General features: G+C 46.4%; 1 protein-coding gene across 3 annotated transcripts in view; it reads left to right on the forward strand.

The window, feature by feature from the left end:
* Window positions 1-15,712, forward strand: part of LOC144158683 (FYVE, RhoGEF and PH domain-containing protein 2-like) — a 67,585-nt gene extending 51,873 nt beyond the window's left edge. For all 3 annotated transcript variants that reach the window (XM_077689720.1, XM_077689721.1, XM_077689719.1), the window contains 11 exons: window positions 404-454; window positions 734-792; window positions 1,241-1,387; window positions 3,360-3,544; window positions 5,580-5,610; window positions 5,697-5,768; window positions 8,096-8,233; window positions 9,028-9,231; window positions 10,541-10,663; window positions 13,239-13,399; window positions 14,640-15,712. In XM_077689720.1, coding sequence (XP_077545846.1) covers window positions 404-454; window positions 734-792; window positions 1,241-1,387; window positions 3,360-3,544; window positions 5,580-5,610; window positions 5,697-5,768; window positions 8,096-8,233; window positions 9,028-9,231; window positions 10,541-10,663; window positions 13,239-13,399; window positions 14,640-14,688 — 1,220 coding nt within the window. In that variant the 3' untranslated portion in view covers window positions 14,689-15,712. The remainder of the gene's footprint in view (window positions 1-403; window positions 455-733; window positions 793-1,240; window positions 1,388-3,359; window positions 3,545-5,579; window positions 5,611-5,696; window positions 5,769-8,095; window positions 8,234-9,027; window positions 9,232-10,540; window positions 10,664-13,238; window positions 13,400-14,639) is intronic.
* Window positions 15,713-17,460: the final 1,748 nt, after the last annotated feature.

Raw genomic sequence — 17,460 nt, forward strand, 5'->3', positions numbered from 1 at the left:
TTGAAAAGTGCATGACATTTTATTGCATCTCCTTGATATGGTTAAAAATTCTTCCAGATTTTCTTGGAGTGCATGACGTGTTGTTGCGTGTCGTTGATATGGTTAAATATTCTCGCAGATTTGTTGAAGAGTGCATGATGTTTTGTTGCGTGTCCTTGATATGGTTAAAAATTCTTGCAGATTTGTTGAAGAGTGCACGACGTTTTATTGCGTGTCCGTGATAGGTTTAAAAATTCTTGCAGAGTTGTTGAAGAGGGCATGAAGTTTTGTTGCGTGTCCTTGATATGGTTTAAAATTCTTGCAGATTTGTTGAAGAGTGCATGACGTTGGGTTGCATGTCCTTGATATGTCGCCCTTTTTTACACCAACGTCCTTACTCGTCTTTGCTCTCACTCCTCCTCAGAGTACCTGAAAAAGCTGCCAGAAGGATCTCCCGACAAAGATGACACAGAAAGTAAGTGCGCATGTGTCATTTGTTCTCTAAGTACAGCACGAATGCCCGGCGTCATGAGAAGGCGTTAAGGAGCACCCAATCTGCCGAACTGAACTTGTTTTCTCTTTCTTGCTAACTGTAATTTGTAGTTGAATACGACTTAATAGGTGGTTAATGACCTATGTAAGTATTAGGTGAATTTTTCATTCTTGGTGTTAATAACGGCATTGCACTGTTGAAACTAAAAGAGTGCAAACATGTTTCGATACCAACAGTGTCATTTTATTTCTACTTTTCCAGGAGCGTTGGAGTTGGTGTCAAAGGCTGCCGACCACGCCAACCAGGCCATGAAAAAAATTGTACGTGTAATATTCGTAAGGATCGGCAACACCTAACCGGCTCTTTTAGACTCGTTTTGTGAACAGCCACGGACAAACGAAACGGAATGAGAAAAACAGGAACCAGAACACGCACAAATAGCGCAATTTCTTTACATAGAAGCCATAATATTGCGGGGCTTAATTACAGTAACAAAGTTTGGAAATCTGGCTTCCCAGATATACCAACAGCGCGCCTTTATTGGACTTTCATGAATGTTTTTATTTCAATTTTGCCTGTTATGGTTCATATTTTCGTGTGCACATTTCATTTTGTCCATGACTGTAAATTGCATGTCGACAAGGAATATCTAACAGTGGGACGATTAGCGGAAACGGTGCATTTCTATTGGTTCTGAATAGACCAAAAGGCGTAATTCTGCGTGCACAAACTCGACTGTCAAAACCAATACGCGTTTTTCCTTCGCAGGACCAGTTCAAACAGCTTCTGGAGATCCAGGAGCTGGTGGGTGGCGGCGTGGACCTTGTTAGTCCGACGCGGGAGCTCCTGCGCCAAGGCAAAGTGACCAAGATCAGCGCCCGCTCCGGCGACCACCTCGAACGGTACCTCTTTGTGGTGAGCTCACTCGGCCTGTCAGGATGAGGATGATAAATTCTTTCATCAGGAAGGGGAGGATCGAAGGCCACCGGAGGGGGAAGAGGGGGAATAGGCAGGGAGGTAGGCGCCCACTAAATCACGCTCGCCAGGCCACTGGAAACGACAAACTGGGCTAAGGGCACAAGGTGTTGAGGATGTTCGAAAATGTCCCTATGTAATGCTTCTATATCTGAATTTTGAGAAAAAAAAACATTACGGTTCAGTCTATGAATATCAAAAGTGGAGCAGGGCACAACAAGATGGCCCATGTTAGCTTCACACACAGAGTGACAAAAGGTATACATGTGCTGGGGGCAGCGGTGCCGATGCCCGTCTTCCGGTCAGCAAGTGCCTGCCATTTATGAATGATATGAGGTGTAGTGGCCGTGTTGGCAAGTACTTTGTTGATAAACATTTTTTGGAACGTTTCGCTTCTCACATCAATATCGGCAATATTCGGCTGCAGCAAGGCCGTTAGTTTTCCGTCAGCCGCGTTACGTTGACGGCAGTGGCCACCATCGCCGGGATTTTGACGGTTCTACAACCACCGCGTTTAAGTGCGAAGCACTTTAGCAGACCGCCTTGTCGTTGTAGCTCGTCCGGTGTCATGGCGTCAGGCACCCGAACAGGAGCCTCGAAAAGAACACCGCTTCGCGCGGCCGGGATCGAAATTGGATGCCTCGCGTTAAGAATCTAACGCCTATCTTATTGCGCCACAGAGGCACACGTTACGCATACGCAACATGTTGGGGGTTATCTTTGCGCTGCGCCAGTGCCACGGACGCTGCCATTGCTAGGGCGCAAATAAGTAGACAATAATATTGCTGCGAACCATGCATTGGGTTTGTTTATTTGTGTTTTGCTTTGGTGCCCGGCTGCGCCAGCCTGTGTTATCGCTGTTGCTCTGTGTCAAGGGAGGCGCGTGTTCCGTTCTTTCTTTCTGTGCCACATGTGTTATCTCTTCTTATAAGGAGAGCGTTCCGAACGAATCTGAACAGCCTCGAATAATCTTCGTTGATCTACAGTGTTCTGGATACAATTCGACTATTTCAGAAACCCTCGCGTCGAGAGATAAATTCCCGCTGAGCAGATGCTACGGCATTCTAATCGTCGACACTTGTTTACGCACGTCACTTTGCTGACTGCTGTTTCGCCGCCTGTGTATTCTTTGAGTTGTTAGGGGAGCACAAGTTCGCTCTAATCAACTTTTTTTTTCTTCAAGACAGCTGCGTCGTCTTTGGCTACGTGACAATATAAAATTACGAAGAAATTACCCAAATTAATCAAAATTTAACCCGATGTCTCCTTACAGGCCTTTTCAGGGGCTGCGGCGCTTTCTCTTGGGTACTTTTCCTACCAACGGCAGGATGATACTGAAATCAGCCAAGAGAGGGTGCCACGGCCTCTCTTGGCGTGATAGTCGGAACAAGGATGCCTGTAGCAGGCCATGTTATACAGGCGGCGTTGGTTACTGAATGTGCGTACATTACTGAATGTGCGTACATTGCAAAAACAACACAAACACAATGTACACCGGATGCATAATGTCTCCAGAGTTGTTTACAATATTCTACAGTCGCCTTGAAGAAGGCGCGAAATCACTATGTATGTTGAGGTGGAAACAAACACGACGCCACTCACTAGTTAATTACTTAAAAGAAGAAACATATTCTCTAAATGTACTCGGCATCTGGTGCATCGGGCATGTTTATTGTTTCGTCTCGTCAAAATAATTTCCCTTGTGAGTGGCGCTGTGTTTGTGCTCCCCTCAACCGACTGCCGTGTATATTGATTGCACCTCTTCAACAGTAACGTAAACCAACTCGCCAAGCTGTCTGCTTTGATGAGGTTTACGAGCATGTGACGTACCGCCGACAGGGTGCTGGTCTGTTCTCGGCCAGGGAACTCTCTCGTAGCAGATGATCATTCCCGCTTTTCCCCGCCGTCGCAGTTCACCGACCTGGCCCTGTTGTGCAGCGGTAGCAGCAGTGGTGCTTGGCTAATGGGTGCCAACGGCTACCGGGTGCGGGCGAGGCTCGAGCTGGACGGCCTCGTGCTACAGGACGGGGACAACCTCGAGACGCCCAACAGCTTCCACCTGCGAAACGCCGGACGCTCCATCGAGCTCTGCGCAGGGTGCGCACGCTTTGTTTAGGTCCCGCTCCATTTTAACAGAGGAGCTGTTTAAGCTTGAGCTGGGTCCGGTGGCGTTAGCAAAAAAATGAGAAGAAAAAACTGCGCTGCCTGTAAAGGGTGCTTCACCGCAGATGGGTTATCGTAGCAGTGAAGCCGGCTTTCGCGCCTGTTCGAGTGTAAGCACAAGGGGCGCATGCGTATGTGCACCCTTTACTATACAATTTTAGAGCTGATAGGCTACTAAACCGCAAAAAAATTAAATTGCCGCAGCTTGCACTATTAGTGCAAGGCTGGAGAAACAGCGGAGCTGGGGTCGGCCTAGCTCCTTCCCACCTGAGATCTGCTGTCAGGGGGTGGGGTGGGCTACCTGAAGGGCCTTATAAAATCCGGCTAAACTTGGCCGCACCCCTCAACACTTAGCCTAGCCTAGCAAGAACAGCGCAATACATCACAAAACCTAGCAAAAGATAGCAAAACGTAGCAAAAGCGGAAAAAGCTAGCCCGACCACTAGCTCCGCTGTTTCTCCAGCCTTGCACCCCTAGTGATAGCTGCGCCAATTTCTTTACGGCGAAACATTATTGGCTAGATGAAAGGAGATTGTGACGGTCGCGTGTACGCAGGAAGCTCCTCCGGCGCAAACCATTTTCCTAGTAATAAGGGGGCACTAGCTACTTGGGAACACTCATTGCCAACCAGTCATCAGTGCGACTGAGTTCAACTAAAAAGTAGGTCCATGTAAAAACTAGGGGTCGTCATACACTTAAGAATGATGGCCACACCGTTATTGCGAGATTTGACGTCGCTTCCGGTAACGACGCTGTTTTAATGAATGCGCCACACGCCACTTGGTGGTGAACTGCAATTACGTGGCAATATTTTGAAGACCCTGAGAAATTCGAATCTATCTTCTGTGTGTGGGAAAAATGCGAATCAGAAGACGTAAGTCGAAAAATAGGATCCGCGCCAGCTGGGTATCTGGGCAGCCTCAAGTGAGTTAAAAGCAGGCTATCATAGCAAACTGTTCATGACCTGCGGCAAGCAATCAACATTCTGAAGGCAGTAATGTGGACATTGTAATGTGGCCCCGAATTTGATGTGAGGTATTCCTCGCGGTTCCTTAAAAGTCTGAAAACCCATTTAACAAGATGAGTTTCTCATTTTTAATTCTAAAGCAAGAAATGACCCATTAAACAAGAAAGCCGACATGCGGGGATTGTAGCGGCTAACCGGCTTTTAAACCGACGGCACTGTGAACCGTTCCATAGCGCGTGCATCCATATTGTTCCAAAGCCCATCTCCACGTTGGCAGTGAAGTACCTTCTGTAAACTATCCGGAGCAATCGTTGCGAAATGAGAAAAATGGATGTATTTCCCCTCAATGTGGAAGCTGTTGGAAGTGCGCAGCAGTGATTCGCGAATGTTTGCTTGTGTTTTCTGAACTTTAACCCCTGGATTCGCGTTCCTTCGCTTTTGAGCTTTGACTGCTGCGTGACGAAGCTGGGGATTTTACTATCCTCGTTGACGCTTGGCTTCTGCGTCCCGTTGTCGTAAAGACAAATCGGCCCTCCGGCGTCGTTGTCTTTTTCGCGAGCAAGCGCCCTCTGTCGCTCAGACCATGCCAACTGTTTGGCGTTCATGGCGGGATAGACCGCATCTTTGTTCGCAGGTTGTATTCCAAGAGGCAGTGGCGCCGTCTCTTGACCAGTTTGAGCATCAGCCTGAGTGCGTGACGCCCAACGACATTAGTTGGATGACATCCGGGGCCCCTGAAGTGTTCTGCATTAAAAAAAAACTGTTCGATAAATCCCGTACTGTGACGTTTGACGTCATCGTGATGGCGTAAGCGGCTAACATCACCATAAAACAAAATTGCTTCCCGGCTTGTAATCTTAAACAACCTTGTGTACCGAGTTCAAAAACTCCCCGGTGCTTGGAGGTCAACTTCAGGGTTTCTGTTTATCAAAAACACAACTTTTGACTGTTCGTGACGGATGATGTGGCCATTGAGCGGTTTCACTTTTTTTTTGTCTGCAGGTCACCAGAAGAGAAGCTTGCGTGGATGCAGGTGAGTAGGAAGAAATGGCTATAAGGATAAATCATGAACATTTTGAGCGGAGGTTTTTACGAATGCCTCTTATTTCATCTTCGCAGACTATTGCGAAAGCTACCCACGACCTGAAGCAGCGGAAGAGTTCCCTAAAAATTTACGTGCAAGGTCAGCAGGTGAGAGGCACCTTCCATAAACTCAACTTCGTAGCGCCGTGGAGTGTAAGCGTCTGTCCAAGCGTATTGTGTTGGCATTATTTACGTTGTAAACTAAGGTTGCATATGAGGGAACCGATGTTTACGTCAGTGCTTTTGCCGACTGGGATAGTTTCTATGTTGTGCCTGTATTACAATACTTTTGGCCGTGGAAGTCATGGAATGTGCATTGGCAATAAATGTTCTGCCACCTGCTAGCCAGTGTTGGTTTGAGTTAAACCTTCGAAAAATTTTGAAGCAAAACTTTCAATGCCTCACTGATGGCGTTCGATGTCGCACGAAAATTCATGGCAGAAAGCCAACTTTACACCAAACTTGTACAGAACGGTGATGATGATGAATGAAGGCACATCAAGTGCCTCAAGAAAAAAAGCCACTTCCCGGGATTGGAATCGAACCTGGGTCTCTCGCGTTATGAAGGCGACGCCTATCCGATTGTGCCACTCCGACCCGGTTGAAGAAGTTGAAACTTTCTATGCCTCCCTGATGGCGTTCGATGTCGCTACATAACACACTGCAGTAACGCCCACCTTGCACAACAGTGGTGTCCATCGTAACACATCAATCATGACGCGCACAATAAGAAAGCTTCACGTTTCAACGATCCTTGTCGTTAGGCCAAGGGGCGTTTGAACTTTCTCTCGTGACTTGTAGAAGCACTGATAACCTGTAGATTATATTTATTTTCCTAGAAATGTTTTTTATTGCACACATTTTTCTTGCGCAGAATTTTGGAGGCTCACTAAAAGGGTTCAACTTAATTTGAGGACGACTCAGCGAGCAGTGGAACGGAAGATTGTAGGTGTTATATTAAGCGACAGGAAGAGAGCGGAGTGGGTCAGGGAACAAACGCGGGTTAAGGACATATTAGTAGAAATTACGGAGAAGGAATGAACTCAGGCAGGGCATGTAATGCGTAGGCAAGACAACCGTTGGTCATTAAGAGTAACAAAGTGGATCCCTAGAAAAGGCAAGCGTGGCAGGAGGCGGCAGGAAGTTAACTGGGCAGATGATATGAAGAAGTTTGAGGAGATAGATTGGTTGAAGTTTGCACAGGACGGGAATAACTGGAGATTCATGGGAGACACCTTTGCCCTGCAGTGGGCGTAGATAGGCTGCTGCTGCTGCTCATGATGATGACGATGACAAATTTGTCTAAACTTTGGTTTTTCTCAGTGGACTCAGTGCATCTCTATTCATGTGCAATTGTAGTGCTAGGAGATGTTGGTGGTGGATTAACTGAGACGCCGCAGAAATGAGGTTTCAAAAACTACGCGTGTTTTGAGCCGATGGTTAAAAGTCAAGGAACATTCCAATACAACCTCGTATTCCATTGTGCAGATAGCCAATGTGTCTAGTCTTATAACTTCATGTGTTTGCTCTAACTTGGATATGTGCCCGCAACAACCAGGTTTGCAGCGGGGAGTCGTTTGTTGGTAGACCAGGTAGGCAGTGTTAAACTCAGGCGTCGAAGTGGCGCTGCTGGAGAAACAGGCCGAGACAGCGGTGAAAACATGTTGCATGAAGTATTGTAATAATCATCATCATCATAATAATCGTCATCGTAATAATCATACTCAGCCTATCTACACCCGCTGCAGGTCAAATGCCTCTCCCATAAATCTCCGATTATCCCGCTCTTGTGCTGACTGCGACCGATTTATCGCCGCAAACTTCTTGGTCTTATCTGCCCATCTAACCTTCTGCCACCCCCTCCCCCGCCTGCCTTCTCTAGGGACCACTCTATTACCTTTATTGACCAACAGTAATTTTGCCTTCGCATTACATGCCCTGCCCATGCTTACTTCTCCTTCTTGAGTTATACTATGTCCTTAACACGCATTTGTTCCCTGAACGACTCCGCTCTCTTCCTGTCCCTTGATGTCACAGTTATCATCTTCAATTCGACTGCTCGCTGAGCAATGAAACGGAATGAAACATGCAATGGAAGGAATGGAATGGAACTGAATGAGCAATGTAAGTCTAAAGCAACCAAAGAAACAGAAGGAGCACCTCGCGAAAATAACCCCGGAATGCATGGTCTGCGTGGGGAGCAAGCGCAGAGGCGGCCTACTTGCCAGATAATTTCGTCGTCACGTCCGACGGCACTTTTGGGGTCTAGTGTTACTCGAATCGAATGCGAATAACTGCCGTGTTAGGAGGGGAGTAACGGTTCCGGCATTACAAGGGACACGTTTCCCATCCTTTTCTCGATATGGTTTCGGAATGTTGGTCCCCTGTGTATTCCTTGGCGTTCCCCGACCAACTTTTCCTCTCTGCTCTTGCAGAGTCCGGAGGGCGCCGAGCTGGGCCAGCGGGCCCCCGTTCTTGTCCGGGCGGACACAGTGTCCCGGTGCATGCGCTGCTCGGCGGGCTTCTCCACGTTCGGGCTCCGCTGGAAGCACCACTGCCACGCCTGCGGAATCGTGAGTCCCGCCTCCCCGTCGCCCCCTCCCTCCTCTATTCTCTAGGCACACACTCGAAGCTGTGATCACCAGTAGCATGGAGAAGGACGCATCACTGGGAAACAGTAAACAGAGAACAAGGAAAATAAAGAGCACAGAACATATCACCCGAAAAAGAAACGCGCACCATATCACGATACCACAGAGCATCTCACTGGAAGAAGAAAGTGGTCGCTTATCCCGTAATGCTCACAGGAAAACTCGTGAATAACAGTAAATCGTGAACGGCCTAAGTACTGCTTTGCCATAGGGCAGGAGGAGCACAGCACTGGGGGCACTGCTGCTATAACGCGCGAAACATTACTGTCTGATGAACTGTAGATTATGAACTACAACGCCATTGATGAGACCAGTTTTGGGGTTTTTGAGCCGCTGTGTTCCACGTAACTGCTGCGTTGTGCTTGAGGGCCAACAATGCGCATCACGTTTTGTTCTGTAAGGAAAATAATTCCCCCCTAGCGCAAATAAAAGTTCGCGCTTTTGTCGTCCAAGAAAATATTCGGTACTCCGAGCTACAGAAGTTCCATTACCAACTCTTTGGTGGGTAATGAATTTCACCAATGTAAGGATTTCCAGTGTAAAATTAGAAGCGTACGGCTTATTTAAAAGACGTGAAAGAAAGCGATTGACTCAACGCTCACCTTCCTCTCTTCCGCCCCTATTGGATGCTTTAGTGTGACATGTAGTACTTTAGAAGTTTCACCTTGTAAATTAGTCCAAGGCTTCGGCATCTAAATGTCGCTCTGCGACCGCAGGTTGCGTGCGGCAAGTGCGTGCCACGCAAGGCTAGTCTCGCGTACGACGGGGGCCGGCCCGGTCGCGTCTGCAACGCCTGCTACGCCACCATGACGCTTCAGTGCCCGGATGAAGACCACCAGGACCACGGTGTACCGGTCGATGACCTGCCTTCGCCAGCCGGCACGCTGCCGCCATTCCCTCTTCCTTCTGGTCATCGTCAGGTAGATCCCGCTTGCTTGAATTTTGTCTCCAAAACAGAGCAGGAACAACTTAACCACTTGGACAAACCAAGGGATCTTCATTTGTTAATTGTGCATTGCTCGCCTCCGCGTGCCACACAACTCAATATAGCTGTCTAAGGACACATTTAAGTGTTTACAGTAGCTGTAGATACTCCCTCAGGACAGCGAAAGATACAACCCAAGTGAAACTGCTAGCCCTCACAGGATGGCCTTGGAAGTTAATCTTCAGATTTTGGTCAGAGGGACCTTGCAAAACTTTTTTCAACTTTTTTTTTCTAAGTCCCGAATGAACGTAGTCAATAAGCGCATTCAGGGCTTTTAATAGGGGATCAAAAGGAACCTCACACAAAAAGTGCAGCTCTACATCCATCAGATGAGGTACAACCTTTCTCAAAAGGATATTTCTGTCCTTCTTGGCGTAACATTGTTTTCCCGCTTGAGGGACGTCACCCGGGCTATAACACTTCCTTTCAGTTGTAACAAGTAACGCCCTCGACATCCATTTTAATAAAAACCGCATCAAAAACAAAGCAGAATCTTGATGGTGTATCGGAAGGACGAGCAAATCAAGGAGTGCAGCCCTCTGCTGGTAATAACTACAGTTTCCTAGCGTTTCCACACAGCAATTTAAAAAATGAAAGTGCTTATCAACAACGTTGCAGGGTCTCGTTAACCTGTGCGCAAATCGTCGTCCTATAATTAAATGGACCCAGCAACACTACCGATAAACCCGTTCACTTTTTCCTTCGTGTGTGGAAGCACTGCGAAAACTACAGTTACCGCAAGCACAGAACAGCACTGTGGGACTTGCTAGTCGGAGCAGACCCGCCTTCCGTTTCTACTTCGCTTTTGTGGCACTTTTTTAATAGTGCCTATCCGATTAGTTCATTGCTATCGTTGAAAGGAAGCCGGCCAATCGCCGCTACGCCGTTGCAATGACGTAATTCCAGCGGTCGACGAACGCCAACACCGGGAAAGAGAGAAAAATCTTTTGAGCAAGTTTTAAAGTTTTTTGATGGGTGTAAAGCGGTAATTTCTGGCTGAGGTAGTTCTTACTCCCTATTCTAAGTACTGGATGTGTTTGTTGACTACTGTCTGCAAGAATTTGAGATTTCGAGAAAAGTTGAGAAAAGTGTTGCAGGGTCCCTTTATTCTATGCACTAATGAACGGTCTCGAACGAAAGCGGTCCACGGGGTGTTTTTATAAATGTTGCAACTGTGAATTAGTTCACATTGGATCGTGTTTTGTACATGTGTAGTCCTGCCATATATCTTTTGCGCCATGCAGGACCCCGGTGCGGTGCTCAGTGGCTACCTGCGGCTCAAGACCGGGGGCCGGCGGGCACACTGGCAGCGACGCTGGTTCGCCCTACACAGAGACTTCGTGCTGTACTCCTTCCGATCCGAACGGGTCAGTGCACCACAAGAGATCCACGCACGTAGCAAATCGATCGGCCCGCCGTAAGCGTTTTCGGACTGTGGTGAATGCCACGGTCTTCGAAGGCTCCAGCTTTTTCAGTCGCACGGATATGGTTTTCAGTGCATTTTTGCATTCAGCCGCAACGAACATCTTAAACACTTTTAGAAGAACCTTATTACCTCTTTTTACTTGAGGTGCTAATCCTCCCGGCACCCTATACGTCCGCACGCACCGACCACGCTCACAAAGTTAGCCCAATTTTTGCCCGAACAAACAAATATCAGAACTCACCCCTTGTACTGGCAGTCAATGAATGGAATTCTTTGCCTAGGAGCCTAGTGGACGAACCAGACGCCTCTTCTTTTCAAACCGCACTCCTCGCTTTTTTAGCGATTCAAAATACCCTTTAACTTGTCTTCATCATGCTTATCTTTTCTAGGCTGTAAATGTGTGTTCCTGCTTTTCAAATACCAGATTTTTTGTCACTTTTACATATTTTTGTTTTTTGGATATAATGTTTCACGCTGTATTTTGCAATTGTATACTTTTTGTGCCTTTATGATATCGTAATGTCACTTTTGGTGTGTTGATTCTTTTCTTTTTACAATATTGTACATTGTGTCGGCTTTAAACTCATTCCCCCCCTATGTAATGCCCACTTGGGCCCTTAGGGTACCTAAATAAATAAAAATAAATAAAATAACAAATAACAAACTAACTGTTTGGTCGGTTTCTTAAACGTGCTAACTGCATAGCTTCGACGCTAGTACAAACTGTCATGCACTCAGCTTCCTTCCTCTTTGTCCATTTCCTTCGGCCTTTACTAGTCGTGTTGCTTCTGGGCAGCAAAAATGCGTGCTGATTTGCTGCACATGCATTTCCAAGCCGCCACTTGTCTTGGGAGGCACGACGAAGACGCAAACTTCATGGCTGATATATTTTTTAAGTGACGGTTAGTGCAATGTTGATACTAAGAAGAGAATGCCATTATTACTTGATATTCGGAAGCAGCATGGTTTCAAATCTCGAGACATTTATTGACTGCTGAAAGAAAACGAAACCGCAAGAGCTTGTTAATGAAACGTGACAGCATTGATCCGAATCCGTGTGAGAGAAATGTCCGCTTTCAGGAAACATTATGACATACGGACGTCACTCAAGGAGCGAACAGAAAGAAAGTTTAGGCCATTTTGTAAATATGATGACATTGTAGGGAAAGCAGGGACGATAGCAGCGAAGCTAAGTTTTCTTAATCCCGCTAGATACAGCTGAGATTTGGACGTAGCTATTGAATGAAGCTTCGACGTGCTTGGAGAAAAGTCGAAGTCAGTAATAGTATTGATAAGGATAGTAGTAATAAAAGAGCCAAGGACGCCTGAAGCATTTAGTGCTTGTGAATGTGGAAGCGTGAATGTGCAATCGAACGCTTGAGGCGCCTTGGTTCCCCTTCGCATTGTCAATGGGCTTTCTAATCTTGCACATTGGGACGCTTTGCTTCGCGATCAGGCTTAATGCTTTCGAATGGCCTTGATTTATCTCATACGCGCTGCGCCGCTGCTCGTTCCTGCTTGCCGCCGTGTATTTGGAAGAGTTGTCGACAGTGGTGAACATCGACGCTCCATTCATCGGCGCGTGGAAGGCCACCTCTCCCTGCTACTCAGTCTCACCTGGCGCTATGGAACGCCTAATGCTATGATAGGCTTCTCAAGAAAGTTCTTTGCTGCTCTTACGTCAACCCCGACTCCGCCTTTTTCGCTCAATGGGCCATTTAATTCTTTCTCATTGATAGTAAGCAAATGATAAATAAAGTATCCCGCGTGCAATCGATCCGAACACCGTTGTTGTTCTCGCAATCGCTCGCAGCCCTGTAGTGCTCAGTCAACCACGCCATAGCGTACTGTGATTGCACGACTAACCTTGTTTGCGCGGTCGAAGTAGCAAATTTGTGTGCATCTCGCAAGCTACGTACAAGTCACACTGTGTTATCTCCTCGTTCCACTTGTGGTTGCAAAAAGATCACAGGATCTCATTTTTTTTTGTTTTTCAGAGCTACGCATATCTTGATATGTTACAGGACTTGCGCGACTATTTTGCAACGTCACCCCTAAAGTACGGCACCATTTGGAGTGACACTTTTAATAAAGTGTTCTTGAGAAATTTGATATATGAAGAACAGGGAAACTCCTTTGTCGGCACGCAGTCTTGTACTCACCACAAAACACAGCGAGAACTTTCGTACAGGATAACCAGATAGCATGGCTTGTGTGCGAAGCTTCTACATTTTACACTGCTTTAATAAATTTTACAAAAGAGGCTGTGGCAGCTGTGGGGTTAACGTTTGCGGTATATACCTCTGATATCATAACCGGTCTTCGTTTTTCAGTGAACATAAATAAGTTGAATGAATGAATGAATGAATGAATGAATGAATGAATGAATGAATGAATGAATGAATGAATGAATGAATGAGTGAGTAAATGAATGAATATTTCTGTACCAAAAAGTTTATATCCTGAAGAAATCCGCATGGCTGCGCTAAACATTCTGCCCTCCGATGTGTCTGCAGGACGAGCTCCCTCTGACCTCCGTTCCTGTTCCGGGCCTGTGCGTGGCGACAGCAGAAAAATCGGACGGCCTAGAGGCCCGGTGCTGCCCTGCCGCCTTCAAGTTGTACCACCAGAGGAGGGCATACGTTTTTCAAGCTCAGGACCCGCAGGATGCTCAGAGGTGCTTTTTTATTTAATGAGTGTGTACACAATTTCTGCTGTTGCTCGTGTGAACGCTTAGCTTATTTGATAGCTATAGCTTTGCTCATACGGAAGCACGTCATTGGTATTCTCATATTCAGTTCCTCGCAGCCACAAAGGGTTTGCGCACATCGCGAATGCAGCAAACACTTTCAGTGCGCATTCAAGTTTTTCTGTACTCAAAAGCCTCGGATTTGTGAATGTGTTCTGTGCACTCAGCTTCTTGTCATTGATGGCTTAATTAAGGGACTGTACCGCAAGGATCAATACTACCTAATCTCTTTTTTCTCAGACATCTTGCTGCTTTTTTATTGCAAGTTACATAGCTGAGGCCTCGTTCAGTTCAGTAAAGTTCCACTTAAGCGATTATATATTTTCTTGCCTTTTTAAGGTTTGTTAAAAAATTACCGACGTAGTCATTACTTGAAGAATAAATTTGTTTCGAAATCATTGCTATCAACTCAAATACTTATCATAGAACATTTTCTAAAGCGTTCCTTAGAACAAGAGCAAATTGAGTTTGTTGGTATTAGTTTGGTGTAAAAAAACGGCGAAAAGACACTTTTGAAGAAGAAAGGGCTTCTAAGCATGTGTACGATTCATGCGAAGTTTGTTACGATTAAGGCTCACCGAAGAAAAGCCTATTTTGTGAACGATACGAAGTGGCGGAACAACTTACTGGAAGGGGGGGGGGGGGGGTTAGGTAACCACAAAAAAATTCTAGTTGGTTTTTAACCGCAGGCAGTGCTGATCATAGGCTAACACAGACAAGCACGAAAAACACAAGGCGATTGAAGCGCACCATCAAGACGGCTGGAAATTCGGTGCACCGGTCCTAGTGTGGGCAGTAAGATAAAGGAGTGTGCCAGAAGCCAAACCTTTACGGCGGTTCCTTTGCCCGGCGTTTTTCTAGTCTGCCGGCTTTTGCACTAGAAGAGTCATTCAATGCTTTGTAGTACTATGACATTATTCTAATGAACATATAACATAGCGTCGCAGAGGAGGAGAACGAAGTCCATATAATTACAACAACGTGCTGCGGTGATTGAAGCTTGTCGCTGGAGGAACCGCCGCCCTTGGCAGCTAGTTGTGTTTTATACTTGTGTCGCTGCCTTCTCTTCAGCGCGCGGTTCTTTTGTTTTCTCAGCTACTTCCTGGTTCATGTTGCTGTAATGCAAAACGTTTTCTGATCCATCTGGGTTTCTCTCGCGCCTTTCTAGGTGGATGGCATCACTGGAAAAGGCCTCGAGAGCAGAAGAACCCAGTTAGCCAATCGGAAATCGCCTAGGAAAAGGGCTTTACTAGTCAAGCTTCGAGGAAGCCCATCGGAGTGCTGCAAATGAGAAGAAGGACGCCGATGGAAGGAAGCGAAAATCTTCGTCCTCGATTTGAACGCCCAGAAGAATGAACTCACTGCGCGAAGTGTTACGTCTTCGTGCTTTTTTCTAGTCATGACTGCGTCGTTTGAATTCGCTTCCCCCGCCTTGCCTTTAACATTTTCTGTCCATTACGAAATGAGCACGTCGCATTCTGCGAAGAAAGTGTTGGTTCTTTGATATATGTTTGTTTTTAACGGAAAATGCCTGCCAGCGGTAGCCTTCGACTGGCCTTCTTCCGCACGAGGGAATCAGGTGGTTTATACGGTAGCTAATTCACCAAGTAAACGAGTCATACAATCGCTTCTCTTTGAGGCACCCATGACACTGCCGTGTGTATACTTATACCTCTCACACTATTGTTACACGAGTCTCACTTGGAAATATCACAACTGCCGTGTTATATGGCTCGCTTGAAGCGTCTATAGGCATATCGCCAATTTATGCAGTCAATGTATTTTGCTCTGCATGGCTCAGTTTTCAACTACCACAATGTCGATGTGTGCGAGGAGCTGGGAGCGGGTATATAAGCACAGCAAAGCACGCTTTGGTGAATTATGAAGGCAACATGTTCTGTGATCATACCTACAGTGTTAGCTCAGCAGCTTATAATAAGTAGCACTAGACAAGTTGATGTACATACACACTGCTTTTTTCTAGGTGATATTGTCCTCGTGAACATTCTTATGAGGCAACGGAACTGTTCTTGTGCAATCTCAATGTATAGATTTTCTGTCTGCCACGGGTGCTCTGTTCGACATTCTGCGTGTGTGTGCGGCCGGATATTGCAATGTTCAAACGCCACTTGTCATCACTGCAGAGTCGGTGCGCGCAATTAAGGACGATGCAGCAATCGCAAAGTCAAATGGTTCAAGCGCCGATGTTTTTACTTGAAATAATAAAAAAAATCCACCATCTTTTCTGTGATTAGTCCAAAAACTGCATGATGAATGTCGGTTTCGCGCCACCTTGTGTGGTTTTGCAGCAGAGCGGAAGCGATGACCACAGCGGCCCGGATAGAACCCGCGTCCTTGGTATCAGTACCCCAACTCCTTAGCCATGTTGGGTCCTTCTCACTAGAGCTGTGGTGAAACTTAATCCAGGAGGTTGAAATGAAAGAGAAATAACATAAGCGCACGGATACACACCCATGCAATAGCTGACTGTGTTCAGAAACAGCCTGTTCGTGCGGATTCGCAATCAATTACACCTTGCATAAAACCCTGATATGGAGCATCGCGGCCCTTCTGGTCCTTCCAAAAACCAAGAAAGCTCGCCGTACTGAAGTAAATGTTGAGAACTGCGTTTGTTCCTCACCAAAGTAGCACATATCGGGGAAATCGATGCGACGTTCCATACATCATGCCCGCTGTACCTGCTTGTACTTCCAATCTGTAATTCTAGTTTTTAAAACCACATGTGGCCATCACACAGTTTTCAACTTATGGGAGTAAACTAGAGAAGAGAGAGAGAGAAGGCTCTTCATTGGAAAAGCAGAGAGGTTTGCCGGCATTTACAGACGCCTACATGCTTCTCTGCTGTGGGTTAAGGATGGGGGAAGAAAAGGCCCAAGGAAGAGCTGGGAAGGAAAGAAAAGGAAAAAAAAAAAACTGTCGTGTACTTGGCGCGGTAGCGGACTTTTGTTGCGAGCTTGGGCCACATAATTTACAATTTTGAAATTAGCCCAATTTCATCCAAATAAGAGAATAAACTTCGTAGAGCTTGGCGCTGCTTTGACGGATGAATCCATGGTCCTAAAATATTTCTGAGAGTAATTGGTCCCTGTTCTAGACGTTCCATGGTTTCGAGGAAGTGGAATCTCGGTTCCATGTAGGCCGCACATTCCAATAAAATGTAGTATCTTCACGGACTCCAAAGCAGCTCTGCAAATTCTATGCAGGAGAAGTAGATTTTCCCCCCACCAAATCGCAGCCTGTGATATATCCTACCTTCACCATCTTGCCTGCTCTGCTGGACACAACATTAAAATGCAGTGGATACCTGGACACAGCGGCATCAAAGGTAACCAAAAAGCCGACGAAGCGGCCCGTAAGGGCCTTCTTTACCGAAAATACCGCAAGGTGTATTTCACGAAAACAGAAGCTTCTGCCATGGCTCACCACTTTGAGGTGACTGAAAGAAGCCGTCTATGGAGCAACTTACAAAACACTCGATGCTTTTTGCACACTATTGACCCAGAATTAAAGTCAAGACTCCCGACACAGCTTCCTCGTAAACTGGAAACGTTGTACCATCGTCTACGCCTGAACTGTGCCTACACAAATAGCTACCTATTTCGCCTTGGAGCGACGCCAAATCCGCACTGCGACAATTGTGGTTGCGTCAAAACAATTGGAGTAAACTAGTGCATTGCATGCGCCCTATAGTCACATCTACACCTGCTATTCTGCTAAGTTTTTTTACTGCCACTACCAACAATAAATTGCCACTGCCACGCAGCTAACTTATGGTGCTGCAAGTCTGTTGCTTAAGAGCTCTGGTGGAGAACAACAAACTAAAAAAACATTCCTAATGGTGAGCTTTGTGGGTGCATGATATGACCTCGCCCAATGCCTTAGGTGCATATAGTCTAAGGGAGAACGCAATGCAGCAACAACCACCACTTTGTGGCGTTGTAAAAGAAAGAAAGGTGCGAGGGCTGTGG

The sequence above is a fragment of the Haemaphysalis longicornis genome, unplaced genomic scaffold (assembly GCF_048455015.1).
Source record: "Haemaphysalis longicornis isolate Haplotype H1 unplaced genomic scaffold, Haemaphysalis longicornis Haplotype H1 scaffold_10, whole genome shotgun sequence".
Classification (NCBI taxonomy): domain Eukaryota; kingdom Metazoa; phylum Arthropoda; class Arachnida; order Ixodida; family Ixodidae; genus Haemaphysalis; species Haemaphysalis longicornis.